General features: G+C 42.5%; 1 protein-coding gene across 6 annotated transcripts in view; it reads right to left on the reverse strand.

Moving 5' to 3' along the window:
- The window catches only part of NfI (Nuclear factor I), a 95075-nt gene that overhangs the window by 25510 nt on the left and 50941 nt on the right, over positions 1–18624 (reverse strand). For 3 of the 6 annotated variants that reach the window (XM_075673194.1, XM_075673197.1, XM_075673193.1), the window contains exons 8-10: positions 8614–8694; positions 5341–5604; positions 3017–3097 (exon numbers count right to left, since the gene is read on the reverse strand). In XM_075673194.1, the coding sequence (XP_075529309.1) occupies positions 3017–3097; positions 5341–5604; positions 8614–8694 (426 nt within the window). The remainder of the gene's footprint in view (positions 1–3016; positions 3098–5340; positions 5605–8613; positions 8695–18624) is intronic. The other 3 variants (XM_075673199.1, XM_075673195.1, XM_075673196.1) reach the window with 2 other exon arrangements.

Consider the following 18624-nt stretch of genomic DNA (forward strand, 5'->3'; position numbering starts at 1 on the left):
TAGTCACCATGTGCCCTGTTTCTCTTGCTGATCAGAGGAGATTTCATCAGAACCTTGACTTCAGGTAGAGTTTTTTTTTTTTCTGCCTCCATCATTTACTAAAATCCACTGCAACACCGAAGTGAGCACCCATAATGTGCTATCTAGAATAGCGGGCGCAAAAATATAATCAGAAGTCCTGAGCTCATGAAGAACACTTGCAGCAAAAAACAGAAGCTATACGTTGCATCAACAAATACAAAGCTAGAAGCTTTCCACATCTCAACTTCAGAGACTAGCTTATTTTTCACTGATGACCACACCTTGTCAACTCACTGAAGAGTTGTTAAAAAAACTTCTCTCAGTGCTTCAAATTACTGAGGCTGTCATCCATAAACTGTACAAAATAGTCATTAGAATTTGCGTTGCCAAAAGAAAACATAGTAATACACGCAACTTAAGTAAAAAAAATTATACTTTCCAAGATGAAATTCCCTGACATAATGGCGGTGTACAGCTTGAACTTGTTCCAGGTCACTGCACCCTCATTTTCTTATCAAAATAAAGGCCCCTCACCAGGCCCAATCAGGAATTCTGGCATCAGACATTATAAGGCCATGTCTAGAAAGTGCTCTAGCTCCAGGTCTTTAAAGATTAGTTCATGATTAAAGGTGCTAGGAGAAATTGAAATGCTGTGTCACCTTTCTTCCAGGAGGCAAGCTTCACTGCGAACCCTGACGGTTAACCTCTCCATTTGCCTTGATTAGCGCTCGCAAGCGGCACTCTTTCCCTGGCTTCTCCCATGCCAGAGCCAACCTACCGCATCAGATTTAGGTCGCAAAACCTGCCTTATTTTTCTCTTTCTCTTATGCGGTGCAGCACACTCCCAGGGGCGGTTTGCTGCACTCTGACGGATGAGTTACAGAAGTCGCATGCCGTAATCAATGACACTGCCGGTATTTATTTGGCTTGACGTGAACGGACATTAATAAAGTGTTACTCTGCCAGGAAGTGTGCCTCCTTTGAAAAGTAAGGGTGCAGGGGCTGCCGTTAGGTTGTTCAGTTGTTTCTGCGGTGCACACTGGTGTATAAAGCAGACACGATTGTCAGTGCACAATCTACACACCATGCTTGTCTGTTTGCAATGTTAAACCTAAGGAGGGATCCTATAAGGCATTTTCATTCTGACGGCAAGTACAGTATGGGGTCTGAGTCATTGCACCAGCCAGTCGGGAACTTGGCACTGGCCAGAGACGAAATGCAGTCCAAGCAACCAGTTCCATTCTCTGTAGTGGGTCACCACGTTCCGATGTTCCAATGTTTTTTTTTCTTCTTTTATAGAAGAATACTTTACAAGCTGGTACACATTTATACTGTAATTTAGTTATCATCATCCTCGCTACCACCATCGCTGCCAGCCTATTTTATGTCCACTGTAAAACGGAGGCCATGGCTCTCTCGTTACCCATGTTTTGCATAAGCCAACTCTGTCCTATGCCTGCAAATTTGCTAATTTCATCATGCCACCTCATCTGCTGTCCTCAACTGTGTTTCCCTTCTCTTGCCACACATTCCTGTTCTCATGCAGATGACTGACATGACCCAGTTCCACTTCCTTTTACTCTCAGCCAGGCGATTGGCTGCGCCGTTCTGCTCTCTACTCTACATCGCTGTTTTCCCATCTATCAATGCTGTGCCGATCATTTCTTTCTCAGCTTCTGCTCGAGCTTCTTCGTTATCCTCCAAGTCTCAGTGCCATAAATTTATCTAGGTATAATGGGCTGATTGTATATATTATGCCTGCCGTATGCACTCTAACCCATTACATTGCTACAGCCGTTACACAGCCGCTGCAGCCCACGACAGGTTGCGAAACAGAATGCAGAACTGGTTTTTCACATACCCCCCCCACACACACACCCAGCTCTGTCACATGTGGCGTACTATTGTTTAAGTACTGGCCATAGAGTTTCTCACTATAACACCCAGAGGGAAATCTGGCGCCACCATCTATGGGAGTTTCTTAAGGGGGCACCGTGCTATCATGGGAATGACGGTATATGTGTCTGCAAGGCTCGTATTGGCTGGTGTTGTACGAGGCTTCGTCTAAAATGTGGATATGGCTGTACAAATAACGCATTCTCAAAGTAAAATCTTCACAAAATGTTTCCATTCATGCGTATTACATCTTTATTCACCTACAATGCATGAAGAAGCGAACAAAAGCAAGAACAGACGACAAACTGTTTCAAAGCGATCGCAAACCTTGTCGCCTGTCTGTCTTTCAACTTTAGTGGCCCGCTGATATTTTTTACGTAACGTATAATCGTACACGCATAACAAGTTCTCATAGTTAAACAAAACATGTTTTTGCATAATAATAAAACCAAAACAGCTTTTCACGTGCTGTTTTAGTAGAAAATGAATCACTGCAACAGACGGAACGGTGCTTGCCAAGCGCGCCTTCAAGGTGTCCTGTCTTTCCGAGAACGGTGCCAATCCGAAGTCACTATATACCGGCATTCCCATGCATACCACAGCGCAGCAGCGCCAAATTTCCCTCTCGGTAATGTAGTGAGAAACTTTATGGCACCGGCCCATGAACACAGGATTAAAAAAAGTGCTTCACAGTATGGGCAGTGTTTCATGAAACGTTGGCCACAGCATGATGGCACAACTGCAGGTGTGAGAAAAATACATCAGCGTGTTGCTCGCTTTGCCACATGGCGAGCCTGAAGAGTACTTGCAGAGTACTACACGTACTCCGACATGTCCATGCACCATGGTGTCCACATGCCTCACAGCATTAACCATTGCAGCTAACGAATAAGTTTACCAGTAGCACATCTCAGCAGACCTACTGAGAAGCTAACACCTTGGTAATCACGCTCCGGTGGTTCCTGCCCAATTTTCTTTTCATTTGCCTGCAAATTTCCTTCTTCTGACCTGGGTCCCCTGTGACTATAGCGTGCTCTAGCACTAGGAAGTCTAATAAACGAAAGAAAGTATGCGCAGGCCATGATGCTCTAGTACTCACGTGGGTGCGTTGGCTTGGGTTCGGCTCGGGCCAGGGCGAAGGCTTCCATCTTTATTTTGGCATGCGAGGAGCTCAGGTGCCCTGCGGATGATGACAGGTAGGCCACACGAGCATGCAGCACACGACACTCACCGTGCCAGACAGCAACAAGTCCGGCCGAGCCAGCGGCACGCTCTTTTGGGGCAAGAGCGCCTCCAAATGATAAGCAATAAACAACCAAGAGGCAAGCATGCCAACAAGAACTAAAACAAAAACAAACAGGCTAGCCCTTGCAGCTCTACATGCCACATAGGTGAGCAAAAAAATTAAAAGAAAAAGCAACACTTAATCAAGCCTGTAGAACTTGCAGTACATTTGCAGATACAGTAATAGCCTCCATGGCTCAAACTATATCTCTTTCTTATGAGTTAATTGCATTTGCTCACTAGCCTTGAATACTGGAAAAGATTGGTCATTGAGATCAGTCACCTAAGATGTACAGTCCAGTATGTCCAGCATGCCTAGAGCGCTTCACTAAAGTGCTGCGAGGCAATGACAGCGATATTCTTGCATTGCTGCTGGGTTTGAACGACTACGCTTGAGAGCAATGGCAGTCACCTTGATATGCAAATCATATATTTTTCAATGTGGTATCGCGAACCTAGTAGCCACTTTGGTACTAACTCTATTTGCCTGGTAGTTTACTACTCAGGTGCTTTGTACTGTTGCATCTTGGATAAAATTTTTACCAGAAATAGTCGTAATGTTAACATTTCTTTAAAATGTCTCAAACAGTTGTTTGGAAAAAAAAAAAGACTGTCATAAGTTAATACTAATGCAATGTGTATACTGATGCAATGAGCAGAGTAGAAGTGGAACTTTCAGGCAACCCTCAGAGTGCTCTGTGATGTGAAGTATACTCAAAGGTAACAGATAAGCTTGAAGGAGCTCTCCTTCATAAAAACCAAAGCCTCTGGACATTGTTGTAGCATTGAGAGAGCTTGCCACTTGCAGTGAAGTTAACTGCTGCCAACCACTGGGCAACTGTGTTCACATGCTTTCGCATCGTCCTTCATTGCAAAATACATATTCCCAACACATTGGCTTCTTGAACTCTAAAGACACACACAGCACTGTGCGTCTATTTCTGCTCATCTTGCTTCCTTGCGCTATACTTACAGTCATAAACATTACAGCAGTAGCCGTCATACTTTCTTTCAGCTACCAGTGTGTCCATCTGTCCATTCATAGGCGGCACCACACAGCTAGGTACTTCCCACAACTTTCGTAGTTGCCTCGGACATGGACGTGGTATAAGTGCTTCTTCAAAATTTGCAGCTAAATGTAGTGACAGAGAACTACAGTGCAAATGCTTTTTGTTTCACTTAACATCACTGCTATTGCAAAGACGAGTTCTATTTTCAATACTGCGAGCAGCACGATTGCTGCAAGGGTGATCCGAAATGGGTCTAAATAATGACCGGTTCGAAAGTTATGGGATCCTAAAGCAAATTATGTATAGATACAGTCAAGATTGTTTAGGGCCCATTTAGAGCAGAAAATGCATTAACTTCACACCAACAAACCTCGCATTCACTCACCTGTAAGAAATGGCAGTCCACGCCATTAAGTTTCCTTTCCAAATTCACATGCACTAGTGCGGTAAGTATAGCATGCTCCTACTGGTAAAGTCTAGACATGCATTTGCTAGCGAAGTTGGCTGCTAATGAACTGCAGCATGCGGAAGCTACACACCACAGTTGTATTCGGATCGATTTGTATGGGTCAAGAGAGGACGAAGTATACAATGTTCCTAAAGGAGACATTCAACTGCTGGTAAATGCGGTGTGAGTGCCACGTTTCTTCACCCTCATTGAGAAAAAGTGGCTGATATAAACAGGTGAAATCTCATTGAACCCTTGACTACATGTATTTCCTTTAGGTGCAAGAAGTGTGTGGTAAAGGTTTTATAGCTTCAAAAATACGTTGCTGTGCTCTTCTAAAAAATTTTTTCGATTGTTCCTTCAGCTTCCGCTCTGGGTCTCAGCGTTGGCAGTGCTGACAGCACAAAAAAAAATTTTTTCAGTAACTTCCCGGGTTTTATATGCCAAAACCACAATCTGATTACGACGCACGCTGTAGCGGAAAACTCCAGATTATTTTGACGACCTTAGGTTTTTTAATGTGCGCCTTAATCTTTTAATTTCTCCCCCATTGAAATGCAGTCGACACGAACGGGATCTAACCCTTGACCTCAAGCTAAGCAGCGCACTGCCGCAGCTTCTGGGCTACCGTGCCGGGCAGACAGTGTGGAAATGAACTTGAGTGAAATAACAGCGTCACACCGTGGTCAACGTCTGGCCAGGGGCTTGCGTAGAAGTGTCCGCCTCCTCCGCCAGCTGCAGCTGCGTCCTCCTCAGCGGAGGGCAGCCTTCGCAGCCGTTTGCAGCGTGGCGGAGCCCCTTCGCTTGGGCTGGCTGCGCGCAAGAGCCCCGCCCCCACAGAAGTCGGCTGCAAGGCTGGGGACGGATCCTGAGGCGATGCATAGCCGTAGTACGGTGGCTCCAGTTTGACTGGCTGGCCCCCGTTCGACGCCTGAAGAACAGACCCTGCACACAGAGCGACAATATGCAACATTTGATGGGCTGCTTGACGTGCAACACGAATGAGGAACGGAGCGAGGTTAATCTGAGCAAGAACAAAGCTTGGATGCTTAACCATTTAAAAAAATTTAGAAATTGGGACAGTGTTGAGAGTCTGTTGCCAACTTCACGGGAACTCTTTTTCTGAATGCAAGTAGAAACACGTTTGCACACTTTGCTGCAGTTACTTACGTGTGATCATTGCAGTGTAACAGCTGCTGCTATACCAAAACAGATATGTGCTGCCATTATTTGTATGAACTGCTCACCAATGCTATCATTGGAGATAGCACCACAAAGTTTGAAACACTTAAATTTTTCAAGTGAAGGTTTAGATTTTTGTTCGCATTCGTTTGCAACTCCAACGGAAAGATTTGCCTTCCAGAAAGCTAAACATAGTCGGGTGACTATACGAGACTGACTTGACTTCTCAATGACTAGCACTGTGCACAAAGAAGAAAAACATTCTCAGTCCATGACTCAAATATTAGTGTCAGATGATGATCTAGTGAGGCACACTCTATTTATTTTATTTATTTGGTACATACTGCCGGCCTGAGTGTCAGGCCTTGGACAGGAGTGGGTACATATGAAACAATACAAGAATAAATGATCAATACAAGGGTACAAAAATTCCTTATCAACATAGTTTAAAACTCTCCTACAATGCAACCGGAGGCACAGATCATGGTAGTGTGCACTAAGATAAGTTCAAAAAATTTATGATCTACTTAAGATAGCCCAAAGGGATGCAAATGCAATAGCATGTACACACATATGTACATACATGTCTGCCTATGCGTTGTATATTTCAGGTCTTGCTTGTAGCTACATGAAAGCAGCGATTGCGCACATTAAATATAAAAACAGCCGTACCATCTCTGGTACATGTACTGTGCAAAGCCCACTGTTCTTAAACACCATGCAAGTCTGACCAAACAAGAATAGGCCGAACCATGATACGGCACATCTAACAAGACAACCTGTGGAGGGCCCTGAAGTTATCAGCCGTGCACAAGTTTCTTCCTTATTAATGTCACTAACGTCACAATCCAGACAGCTTGGCTCATGTTTTTTTTTTTTTTTGCATGCAGCAAGGAACAGAAAATATCACAGTGAGGCGCTTTTATCAGCTAACCCAACAGAAGTCTGTTGCTTTGACTACTTAACTTTTGATATTTTATTTCATAGCCTAATATTTAGATCCCTGATTTTTGTCTTAGACCGCAGTGCCTGGAGCCCCCTACTAAATTTCATCCGTACAACTACAAAATGTTAGCATGCACCGGTACTTCATGTTTGCTGCATTTTTCTGCTGCTTCCTCATTGTGATTGGTGCAAGTGAGTGACCAGCCCTGAGTGCGCTCTCATCAGTGGGTTAAGTACTATGACTGTGAGGGCATGCACATACCCTTAAGGCTATACTGCGCACTTTTGTTTTGTGCCAAAACCACATTCATAAGCATTGGCACGATGGCAGGGTGGCTAGCTCATCCCACTGCCTACTCGAAAGAGTAATGAATGGACTTGCTCAATTCCACACGTAGGACGAACTCTATCATCTGCTTGATGGCCAGTGCCGGACACAAAGACGCCATTAAAAAGAGGGGGTGCGAAGGTGGGACTGCGAGCTCGATAAGTGCTCCTGCCTTTACGAGCTGGCAAGGTGTCAGTTTGGCTAGCAACTCAACGCATGACATGGCGTTCTAGCACCAGCAGCACAGCAACTTGTCAGCTGAAATGGCACACAAAAGAGAGAAATGAGATACGCTGCTGACTTCGTCAATTGCACTAAATGCTGCATAAATAAGGGTGCCAAGTACCCATAACCTTTCTGGCTCGGCTGCTGGCTCTTTTGAACTCGAACTACAGGCCCAACAAGCGTTTTGCAGTGCTTGAAGCGTAACTGTGTTTAGGTGCATTACTTGCTCGTTTCATCCAAAGCAAGACGGAGGTATGTGTCATTTGTGGTGATGTAGATTTTGCAAAAACAGATGGTGACATCAAGCCTCACCATAACCATGAAACATAGCACATGCCATGTTTTCTGTGATGGATTAAAAGCAGTTGATAGTGCATGGTCCCATCGCAATGTGTTGTTCCCTTTGTGTGTCATTTTAGTTAACAGTTATGATCATGTAGTGAGTGCCTCAGACTTGGACACTGTTCAGAAGCTGCAGACAGGTAGCTGACAGCCCTTTTTTGCATAACAGCATACATTTTTTGTTTCAGTTCTTTCTTGTTGAACACTGGGTAAGCTGTAGTTTCATTTTTAGGAACCATGCTGGAAAGAATGGAAGCATCTTTAGGCCCCACCTGTGAGGCAGTACTGTTCGTCATAAGTTTCCTAGAAGATCTGAGCTGTTCTGGCAGCTCCCTGCGTAGGTGGAGCCTCACCCAATATGGAGAAACATGCACACAGAAGCTCGCGGTAAAGTCTTGCTGACCAGGCATTTCCTCGTGTACGTCCCCAACAACACACAGACAGACCATGCATGTCCAAACATGAGCACCACAATCATTGCCAAAAAAAGAGAGAGAGAGAGAGAAAAGAAAAAAAAAGAAAAGAAAGAAGAAAGAAAGCGAAGCTTCAAACCGTGCTCAACAACTCTTCACTATAGAACAGGCTTCAATCCTAAGAAAAGTCTCAACAAACCAACCAAAACCAATTGGGGTGCAACAAGTGCCACACCAGACGGGCACCTTCCAGTAGCAGACGACGGCCAGCTCAAAGGGGCTGCCATCACGCCAACCACAAGAAATGGAACAAAACAAAATCATAAGAGGCTGGCAGATGGAAGGAAGAAAGCAAAAAAAAAAGAGTTCTGCGACCCTCGGGCATTGATGAGAGGTGCCATATATCCATGCGGAGGTATTGTGGCGGAAGAAGAGGGAGAGGGGGGGCAAGGGTTATGTGTGCACTGAGACACGGGGGAGAGGAAAGGACGTCGCGTCCGATCGAAAGCCTTCCCTTACCACTGCTCCTGGAGCTGTCAAAGACAAAGGCCATTGTTTGTCGCTCCAGGAAATCTTCCTTCATTTCAGAGAGACACCGCGCTGCAAAGAACAATGGGCACCCATTCGTCATTGCCCCCGGGTCGCAGCCTACGGCGAGGCGGCAAGACAGTCCGCACCTCAGTGGCCATTGGCCTTGGAGGTGCTCACTGCTATAGGCACTTCGAACGGAATGCCAAGCACACTTGCTGGACAAAAAACGGCAATGCTTGACTAACAAAAATAATGTGGCTGATTTGCACTTAAAATGACCTACCAGTTCAGGAGACACCAACAAAACTACCCACTCACATGGAACTGCTGTAACAGATGCCCATGACTGTAAACTACCTGCTACTAACTAAAACTAAAATATGGACACTCCTTGTGAAGCTTGGACACTCACTGTAATAAATTATTATAGGTGCATTAAAGAGGCTTAAACTATGACCAGGCAATGGCTGTAACAGATATATGAGACAGCTATCAGTATGTAGTCCAATTAATAGGTTTTTATTACAAGCATGTCTAAGAACATGGATGAGTGAGCGCATATGCATAATGAGTGTTGCAAAGGAAAGGAGCAGCTAAGGACACAGACAGAGACAGGTACGTGTGTCATTCTGTCTTACTTGTCCTTATGCTATCACTTTTTCTTCTGCACCATCTTTACTGTACTTTGAACATTCCACCATACCTAGGACATTAAACATAACTTCTCTTGTTGAAATGATTATGACTGTGGTTAGAATTCAGTGTTACCAGAGGCTCGTGGCATATCATTCAAGCGGGCAAAAGCTGTCAATGACTGCACAGCAAGCCGTGCTCTTCCAGAGTTCCATGCACCACAGGAACTTTACTGGTTGGTGCATGAGTGCATACATGTAAACAGTGCAATGACAGGACAGTGAAAAGATCAGCAGCGCAATACGCTCACTAACAACTGCTATGTCTGTTAACAAGGTCTGTTAACAACAACGTCTGTTACACACATGCAGGGAATGCACACAGCTACTTGTGGCAGTGTTTTACACTTGCTGCTTCTCTTGCTGTTTCAGCAAGCCCATGTATGTTAATTATACCAAGTATCCTCTTTTTTCCCCAATAAATCAAATGGTTGTTAGCCTGTGTATTATCCTGCCAATATGTTGTGTCCTGTTGTAGCGTTGTTTACATCTGTGCGATACTATGGGAGCTTGTGTAACTTTTGTTTTTAAAACTACTTTTCCTTGAGAAAAGCTTCAAACAAGAGAACATTATTTAACTGTACCCCCTCCCTCAAAAGTTTTCAGAACACGAGATCCGAGTAAAGTAGAAATTTCATCGCAGACTGAGCACAGGTCCTCGAACCGAATGGTAGAGTTGGTACTCCTCTGTGGAATCATTATATTCCTGGCATACATTTCAGACTTCATGCTGAGGTCGTGCTGAGCTAAAGCTCCTTAAGCGGAAGCTTTAGCTCGGGCCCAACTCTAACGCGGCCTGTTCAAATACATGCAAAACGCAAGAACGTTTTTCTGAGATAGCCCCTGGACCGATTTTAATGAAATTGGTTGCATGTGAGAGAGAGAAAGAGTGAAATTCTAGTGACTGTTGGAAGCGGAATTTCGATTCAGGTCTCGAATTTTGTTAAAATGAATTTCAAAAATTCAAAATTTTGCAAAAAAAATAGAAGCACGAAGTTTACAAATTCATAGCTCTGTATAAAGAGCAGATATCACGGTTCTGTAAACGGCACCCATTAGATCATTCAAAGCGAACAAATTTGATATGTCATTTTACATCTTACGTGAATTTGTTACATCGGTTACAAGGGTTCTGCAAAAGCTGTATTTCCATATTACTATTTTTTTTATTCATGTGCAACATACCAATTTTTTCCGCTTTACATGTACCATAGACGCAATTCACTGAATTATATTATCGTTTTTCGTTGTTAAGTTACAGAGTTGTAAACTTGATAGTTACGTTCGAAAATTTTCTATTTTTGCCAATTTTAATAGAAAATTGATAACCTAACTTGAAAATTCGAGACCAATGGTCACTAGATTTTAAGTTGTTCTTTTAAAGGCAACAGACCTTGTCGAATTTGGTGCAGTGGTTGCCGAGAAAAACGAATTCTTCTTTTACATGTATTGAGATAGGAGCACCCGAGCTAAAGCTTCCTCTTCAGTCGTTTTCATTCGTTTGCACACTGCTTGCAATGAATAACTTGCAAAATCTCTGCCAGGATGCATAATGTCGCTTAAATGAATAGAAAGTGCAGAATATTGTCTGAAAGATGGAAATGCAAAGATGTTAGCAGTAACACTCAAAGAAGAAAGCTGGGCCAGCTGGTTGCAAGTACCATGAAACGTGATCTACCAATGCCAATTTCATACTAAAACTACAACAATTAAACAACTGGCGCTGGCAGATCACATTTCGGAAAGAGCGACACCACAATGCCCGTATAAGAGATACAAAATGTGTGTGTGAAAGTTCTCTGCACATCTGATTCCATCCCCTCATGATGGGTAAGTCATGTTAAAAGTGTAAAAGCGCAGACAGGAAATTAGAGTATGGGATGGTGCAATGAATATTTTTGCCCCCTGACTTCCTTAACATTTATCTTTTTCCACTCTTTGCAACAGCGAGGTCAGCCATGACTGCAAATTAGGCGTGCAGGAAGCCTGCTTATGTAACTTCTCATGCACAATACGAAATTTTCGACACAGTATAAATGTAAAGACCTTTAACAGAAATTTGTGTGGCTGTGCGAATTAGAAAGATAAAAAATTTCCAGTCAAGCTTAAAATAAAAAAATCCCTCGTTACTAATTTGGCTGGAGATTCATCCCTTCCCGATTACATGAGGTAAAATTTCAAAATATAATTTTTCTATGCTGTATATAGAAACAGAGGTTGTGGCGGTTACTATCATTTGGCATAATGCCAGTATATGCGGGCCTAGCCTAAGATTGATTTGAAAACTGACTCTCTATTCGAACATAAGAGCGCATTCACTATAGATGCAAATCAAAAACTTCCATTAATTTATTTAAAATTAAACTAATCTCAAGTCAGAATGCATGCTCAAGTCACTGGTCTCTTTATCGGTCACATCACCATCATTGTGCTCCAGCGAAATATGGTAATCACTCACGTCCACTGATTTAGAGGTGCTGCATTTCTTGAAACTTTGCGAGACAATGCACTGAAAACTTAAGTGCCATATAACCTCGAAATTGCCTCCTTGCTTCAAGGCATGTTGTCCCTTATCCATGCAGTCTGCACACACTGGCACAACGTTATCCTTGAATGGCTTGTTCAAGTGCATGTCCTTAAGGTGTGACACTGACGCAAGGCCAGCTGGGATCACTGCAAGATCCATGTGGTTATTTCAACCTTGAGTGAAGAATCTTCACAAGGGAACCACGAAGACTATCCACCATAAGGAGCACCATAGAAGAAGCACTCCCAGAGACTATTTAGAGATCCACTTCGGTATACCCACGCTTCTTATGTAGTCCAGCTTAGGGGCACCTCAGCCAATTTTTGGGTTGCCTGTTACAAACATCTTCACTAATATTTACCACCACTGTGGATCTCTGACAGAAATCACTAGAAAAGAAATCTCCAATTTCCACCAAGGTCCAGGTGCATGACACTTGAACTGCCATGCCGTCATCATTGTAATGTCACCTTTGTGTTGTTGCCCTCATCATCATGCTGTCATCATTATGCTGTCATGATCATTATTGTGTCATAGCTGTGTCACTGTTGTCCTTATGCTGCTGCCATTTTCGTCCCCGCTAACATCATGTTACCATTGCAGTGCCCTCGCCTTTGTGCTGTGGTCATCGTTTTCATGGTGTTTCCATGCCCATTGGGTCACACTTGCATCAATGATGTCATCATGCCATCACTGTTGTGATAATCATCAATGTTGTGTGATCATTGTTATTCCTTCGCTATCGTACCGTTGATGGTGGTGGTGGTGTCTGCATCACTGTCATGCAGTCACTTTCATGGTCATCACTACGCCTCTTTTGTCATCCTTGCTGCCTTCATCAGATCCGACACCACCAGGAGGCACTTGAATGGGCCTCTACAATTGTTTTCTTTAGTTCAAACGTGGACCCCATAAAGAGCTTTTTTTTGGGGGGGGGGGGGGGGGGGAGGGGGAGTGTCTCAGCTTCAAGATTCAAAAGAAATAATGGCCTCTGTTCTTCCAAAATCGTTGCCAACATCATTTCATTTCTCTGTGCACACTGCTTGCTTTCATGTGACTGCTTTTTACATGCTTTTCTTTAATTCTTGCATTGCTTAAAAGATAAAAAAATACCTAAGTGGCTGGTCAACACACATAGTATCTGTGACAGAATACAACTCTTATCCAAGCAAATTCTCATCACGAAGCGCTGAAATTCTAGAATCTTGTCTGTATAAATGTGCACCTAGGTATCATCACTATGCTCCAATATATTTGATGTTGACGGTTTCCTCCCTAATGCCCAATGGTTGCCTTGTGATAAATAGCCCATGACAACACACAATGTGTACGACAGCACATGATAACACACGAAGTGCATTGTTACTGGAGCTTAAAACCTCATATCATGATGCCTTGTTTTCTTTCACTATTAAGTGTGCTTCATGTAGCCACATCTCAAGTTACACATTGCAGCCACTCTTTCAAGTCAGCCATTTCAGGGTTTCTTGAGCGTTCAAGTAGTGCATCCTCAACACACAACAGGTTTGCCACTTTTCAGTTCAAGGACAGCCTGGCAAGATTTTCTTTTGCAGAATTCAGTTTTTCGTGCTTCTATCTCTGCTATCATGTGGCTACCTTCACGATGCTTAATTGCTCAAAAATCTGAAACGTTGAAGTTCGTATTATTCCGGATGCACCTAATAGTTTTTCAAGTCAAAGCAAGATGTGTGAAATGTGAGCAAATGCTTTTAAAGCTGAACAGGAATAAAAACTGACAATTAGTTTTACAGATATTTCAAAGATGGACTCACTTCAAGAATGCACACTTGAAGCGGCTCTGCGATACCTCTTCTTCGAACCTGACCAACATACTGGATGAATAAGGTGCAGTGCCTTCCAATGAATACATTCCCGAAGAAATTTTTGAAGAGGATGTACACAGAAAGAACATACAGAAAGCGCACTGTTTACCTTTCCCACTTTCCCCTCAATACAACGTTTCCTCTCACCTAAGGCTGCAGGCTGCACCAATAGCAAGGCCCTGCCTATTGCTCTGCTTTTTTCTTTTTTTAAGCAAAACTTTCATTGCCTACCTTCTTGCGATTTGAGGTGTCGTCGCCTGTCTCTCCAAGTAGAAGTTATCATTCAAATAAAAAAAAAGTACATAACATGTCTGGTGGTTGGTTTCAAACTTGGTGAAACTGAAAACTTACTGACTGTAGGTGTCGCTCACGTCTCTCATTTTCCAGCATGGCTGACCAATGTCACAGAGCCCACGCACTTTTTGAAGGATGGAAAAATTTTTGAACATCTGAACTCCGATTCAGAGGATTTCGTTGTTGATTATGAGGTGTCTTCAAGGGGCAATGATGGCGGTGAAGAAGCCATATTACTTGCAGAACACTAAATATCCTAATTAAAATAATTAATTAGCATAATTGTTCAATTATCTGTAAATTCTCAGATAAAAAGATTTTTAAATGCTCAACTATATATGGCCAATAAAATTTATGAATTTGGAGCCTGCTAATGGGTTATTTATATGAAAATGGAATGTTTTAAACTTGGGAAAGATACCTTGCACCCAAGAGGTTATGCCAAGCTTTCTGATACTGGTAAAGTAAATTTTAGATGTGGACCAACAATATTAAAATATCAATCAAGTCTCCAACTACAAAGTACAACTCCATCAAGGCTTACAGTCACATCTCGCATTCGGCTGTCTGTGCACCGTCTTCACAAGTGACATTTCTTGAACCACAAGCGTGTTCTCAAGAAGCAGTCAATGAGTGACTGAGAGATAGCTTAAGTGTGCTTCAAGAGAACTGAAAGACATATTTGTGCACAAAAGAAGACGCATAGGTGACAACATGGGCGGTATAATGACTTGTAGCAAAATAACGAGTAATCTATACTTAGATATGCACAAATATAAATGCGCTGGACTTGGTCAGAGCCTGCTAGCAAGCTGGGTCTTCCAAAGTTCGAGGCAAATCAAATTATTTCCACCCACTGTTTACCAGTGCGTGGTAACAACGTGGTTCATTTTAACCAAGGAATTCAGCATGGAGCTCTCACTGTTCACAAAAAAAAAAGCTCACGTTGTTGTGCATGAAGATGTCATTTTATATCCACATGTAACAGAAGACCTGACACAGGAAAACAAAATTATTTTGGGCAGCAAGCAAGGTCTAAGAAAAAAAAGAGTACAAGTCTTTTGCACCGCAAACAGTACTATCTTTTGCTACTACAACAAAAAAAAAGGTGATTATCATAGTTCTTTAACCTGTACCATCAAACTTGAACATCATGATTATATAACTGCATGCAATGTCTTTCTAAGACACCTGAGCTAAAGAGTTGCACAGCTTGCTTGACGAATTGCTAGTTTCAGCACAGAGTTGGCTTTACAGCCCTTTGTGATTTTGCAGCATTATCAGAAAACATTGGGATTAATTTTTCACAGTAGTTGGTGTTATTTATACCACAGTTGAAGGGTTCATTTTAACCCCTCCTGTGCCATAGATGAGCTGGGTTTCCCCATGCATTTCTGGAAAAATAGGTCAACAATGAGCTAGCTCGTCGACAGTACTTTTCATTTTTTAGCAATGCCACAGACAAGCTTGTTTCACCTAAATGCTTTGCTGTGCTTCTGGTGGAAAAGGCAACGCACACTCTGTGGGGCAGCACAAGCAGCAGTGAGTTTATTCTGGCGGAAGAACTGAAAATGTTGGCTATCATCATTGTTATCAGCCTATTTTATGTCCACAGCAGGACGAAGGCCTCTCTCTGCAATCTCCAATTACCCCTGTCTTGTGCCAACCGATTCCAACTAGCACCTGTGAATTTCCCAATTCCATCGCCCGCCTAGTCTTCTGCCACTCTCGACTGTGCTTCCCTTCTCTTTGCACCCATTCTGTAAACCTAATTGGTCCACTGGTCATCTAAACTATGCATTATGTGACCTGCCCAACTCCATTTTTATCTGCCCAGTTCCATTTTTTTCTCTTAATGTCAATTACAATATCGGCTATCCCCATTTGCTCTCTGATCCACACCACTCTCTTTCTGTCTCTTAATGTTACGCCTAACATTCTTCGTTCCATCACTCTTTGCGCAGCCCTTAACTCCAAGTCTCCAAGTTTCTGCCTCATATGTTAGCTCAGGTAAAATGCACTGATTGTACACCTTTTCTTTTAATGATAATTGTAAGCTTGCAGTCAGGAGCTGACAATGTCTGCCATATGCTCTCCAACCCATTTTTATTATGTAAATTTCCTTCTCATGATTAGGGTTCCCTGCGAGTAATCAACCTAGGTAAACGAACTCCTTCACAGACTCTAGAGGCTTGCTGGCGATCCTGAACTCTTGTTTCCTTGCCAAGCTATTGATCATTATCTTTGTCTTCTGCATATTAATCTGCAACCCCACTCTTACACTCTCTCTGTTAAGGTCCTCAATCATTTGTTGTAACTCATCTGCAGTGTTGCTGAACAGGACAATGTCATTTGCAAATCAAAGGTTGCTGAGATATTCGCCATTGATTCTCACTCCTAAGCCGTCCCAGTTTAATAGCTTGAATACTTCTTCCAAGCACGCATTGAATAGCATTGGAGAAATTGTGTCTCCTTGTCTGACCCCTGCCTTTATATGTATCTTCCTACTTTTCTTGTGGAGAAATAACGCAACTGTGGAATCTCTGTAGATATTTTCCAAGATATTTACATAGGCATCCTATACTCCTTGGTTAAGTAATGCCTTTATGACTGCTGGTATCTCTGCTGAATCAAATGCCTTTTCTTAATCTATGAAAGCCATATGGAGAGCCTGATTGTGCTCTGCGGATTTCTCGATTACCTGATTGATGACATGGATGTGATCCATTGTAGAGTATCCCTTCCTGAAGCCAGCCTGTTCCTTTGGGATAACTGAAGTCCAGTGTTGCCTTTATTCTACTGGAGATAATTTTAGTAAATATTCTATATACTACTGGGAGTAAGCTAATGGGCCTATAATTTTTCCATTCTTTAACGTCTCCCTTTTTGTGAATTAGTATAATGTTTACATTCTTCCAGTTTTCTGGGAGCCTTGTAGTCGACTATAGACAGTTCATATAAAGGGCGGCCACTTTTTCAAGCATTATGTCTCCTCCATCTTTGATTACATTGACCGTTATTCCATCTGCTGCCGCTTTTCCCCTTATGTCTTGCAAGGCCCTTCCAACTTCATCGCTAGTTGTAGAAGGAGTTTTTGTAACCCGTTCATTACTACTTTGAATGGAGCTATTGTGGCTGCTTGGAGTAGTGTATAGGTCAGTATAAAATCCTTCTGCTGCTTTTACTATATCTTTGAGATTGGTGATGATATTACCCTGCTTACCTTTCAGTGCATACATCTTGGTTTGTCCTATGCCAACTTTGCTTCTCACTGATTTCATGCTGCGTCCATTTTTTACTGCTTCCTCAGTCTTTTGCACATTATAATTTCGAATATACCTTATTTTCTCCTCGTTCATCAGTTTTGACAGTTCTGCAACTTCTATCTGATCTCTTGAGTCGGACACGTTCAGTCTTTGTCGTTTCTTTATTACGTCTTTTGTTACTTGGGAGAGCTTGCCTACTGGTTGCCTCGGTGCCTTGTCTCCCACTTCAACTGCTGCTTCTGAAGCCAGCCTAGTTACGGTTTCATTTATGTCATCTTCATCTCTCTGTTCTAAGGCTGCATATTTGTTTCCAAGTGCCAGCCTGAATTGGTCTGCTCTTACCCTTAGTGCATCTATAATGGCCTGTTACTGACAAATTTTAGCTTTTCTCTCTTCAAATTGAGGTAAATCCTGGACCTCACTAACCTATGACCACTGCATTTTTACCCTACCTAACACTTCTACATCCTGCACTATGCTGGGATTGGCAGAAAGCATGAAATCTATTTCACTTCCTGTTTCACCATTAGGGCTTTTCCAGGTCCACTTTCTGTTGCTACGCTTTGTGAAAAAGGTGCTCATTATTCACAGCTTATTCAGCTTATTCCTTTCTGCAAATTCTACCAGCATCTCTCCTCTAGCGTTATTGTGGTCTCTAAATATAATTTGGCTATGTTTGGTCAAAATTTGGGATAATAATGTGGCATAAACAGGGTTATATGAAGCTAACATTGCTTATGCACACGATAGATAGTTTTTTCAGATGGTTATTATAGTGGATGAATTCTTGATGTAGAAACATTGCTGTTTTTATAAAACAGGGCTGAATTCGCTACCGATCAATGTTTTACCTGGTGCACAGAGTCGTTAGCATTGCACATTATTTAGCTTACTGTTTGTAGCCCCCCTGGCTTAGATACAGCTAAATTTGTAGAACATTCAGTTATTTTAAGGGAACATGCGTCTTATAGGTGACACAGGTGGCCTGCTGAATAAGAAAGAGATACGTAGTTGCAGAATAAATTTTTATGCTGCTACTAAAGCAATAATGACAAGTCTGACTTGTCTAAATACAGCCAAAATTATAAAAATTATAACAAAAGGGCTGGCAAATCTGTTTCCTCGTTGAGCATGTGTCCTTGGTAACATAGACATGAGCTGCTGAATGATCAAAGAAAAATATGTATATACATTGCTGCTTTTCAACATAAACAGGCAATTGTTATTTTACCCACTTGAGGCTACAACAGCAAGCCAGAGGGCACAATCTGATGACTCCAGAAGAAATGACCACCTGTCTTGCACTTGACAGCCTTGCTGGTATGAAGCAGAGCTATTTCTACTCTTGACGCACTGTCATACTCTTGCCCACCAAG

Source organism: Dermacentor variabilis, chromosome 10, assembly GCF_050947875.1.
Source record: "Dermacentor variabilis isolate Ectoservices chromosome 10, ASM5094787v1, whole genome shotgun sequence".
NCBI classification, from domain to species: domain Eukaryota; kingdom Metazoa; phylum Arthropoda; class Arachnida; order Ixodida; family Ixodidae; genus Dermacentor; species Dermacentor variabilis.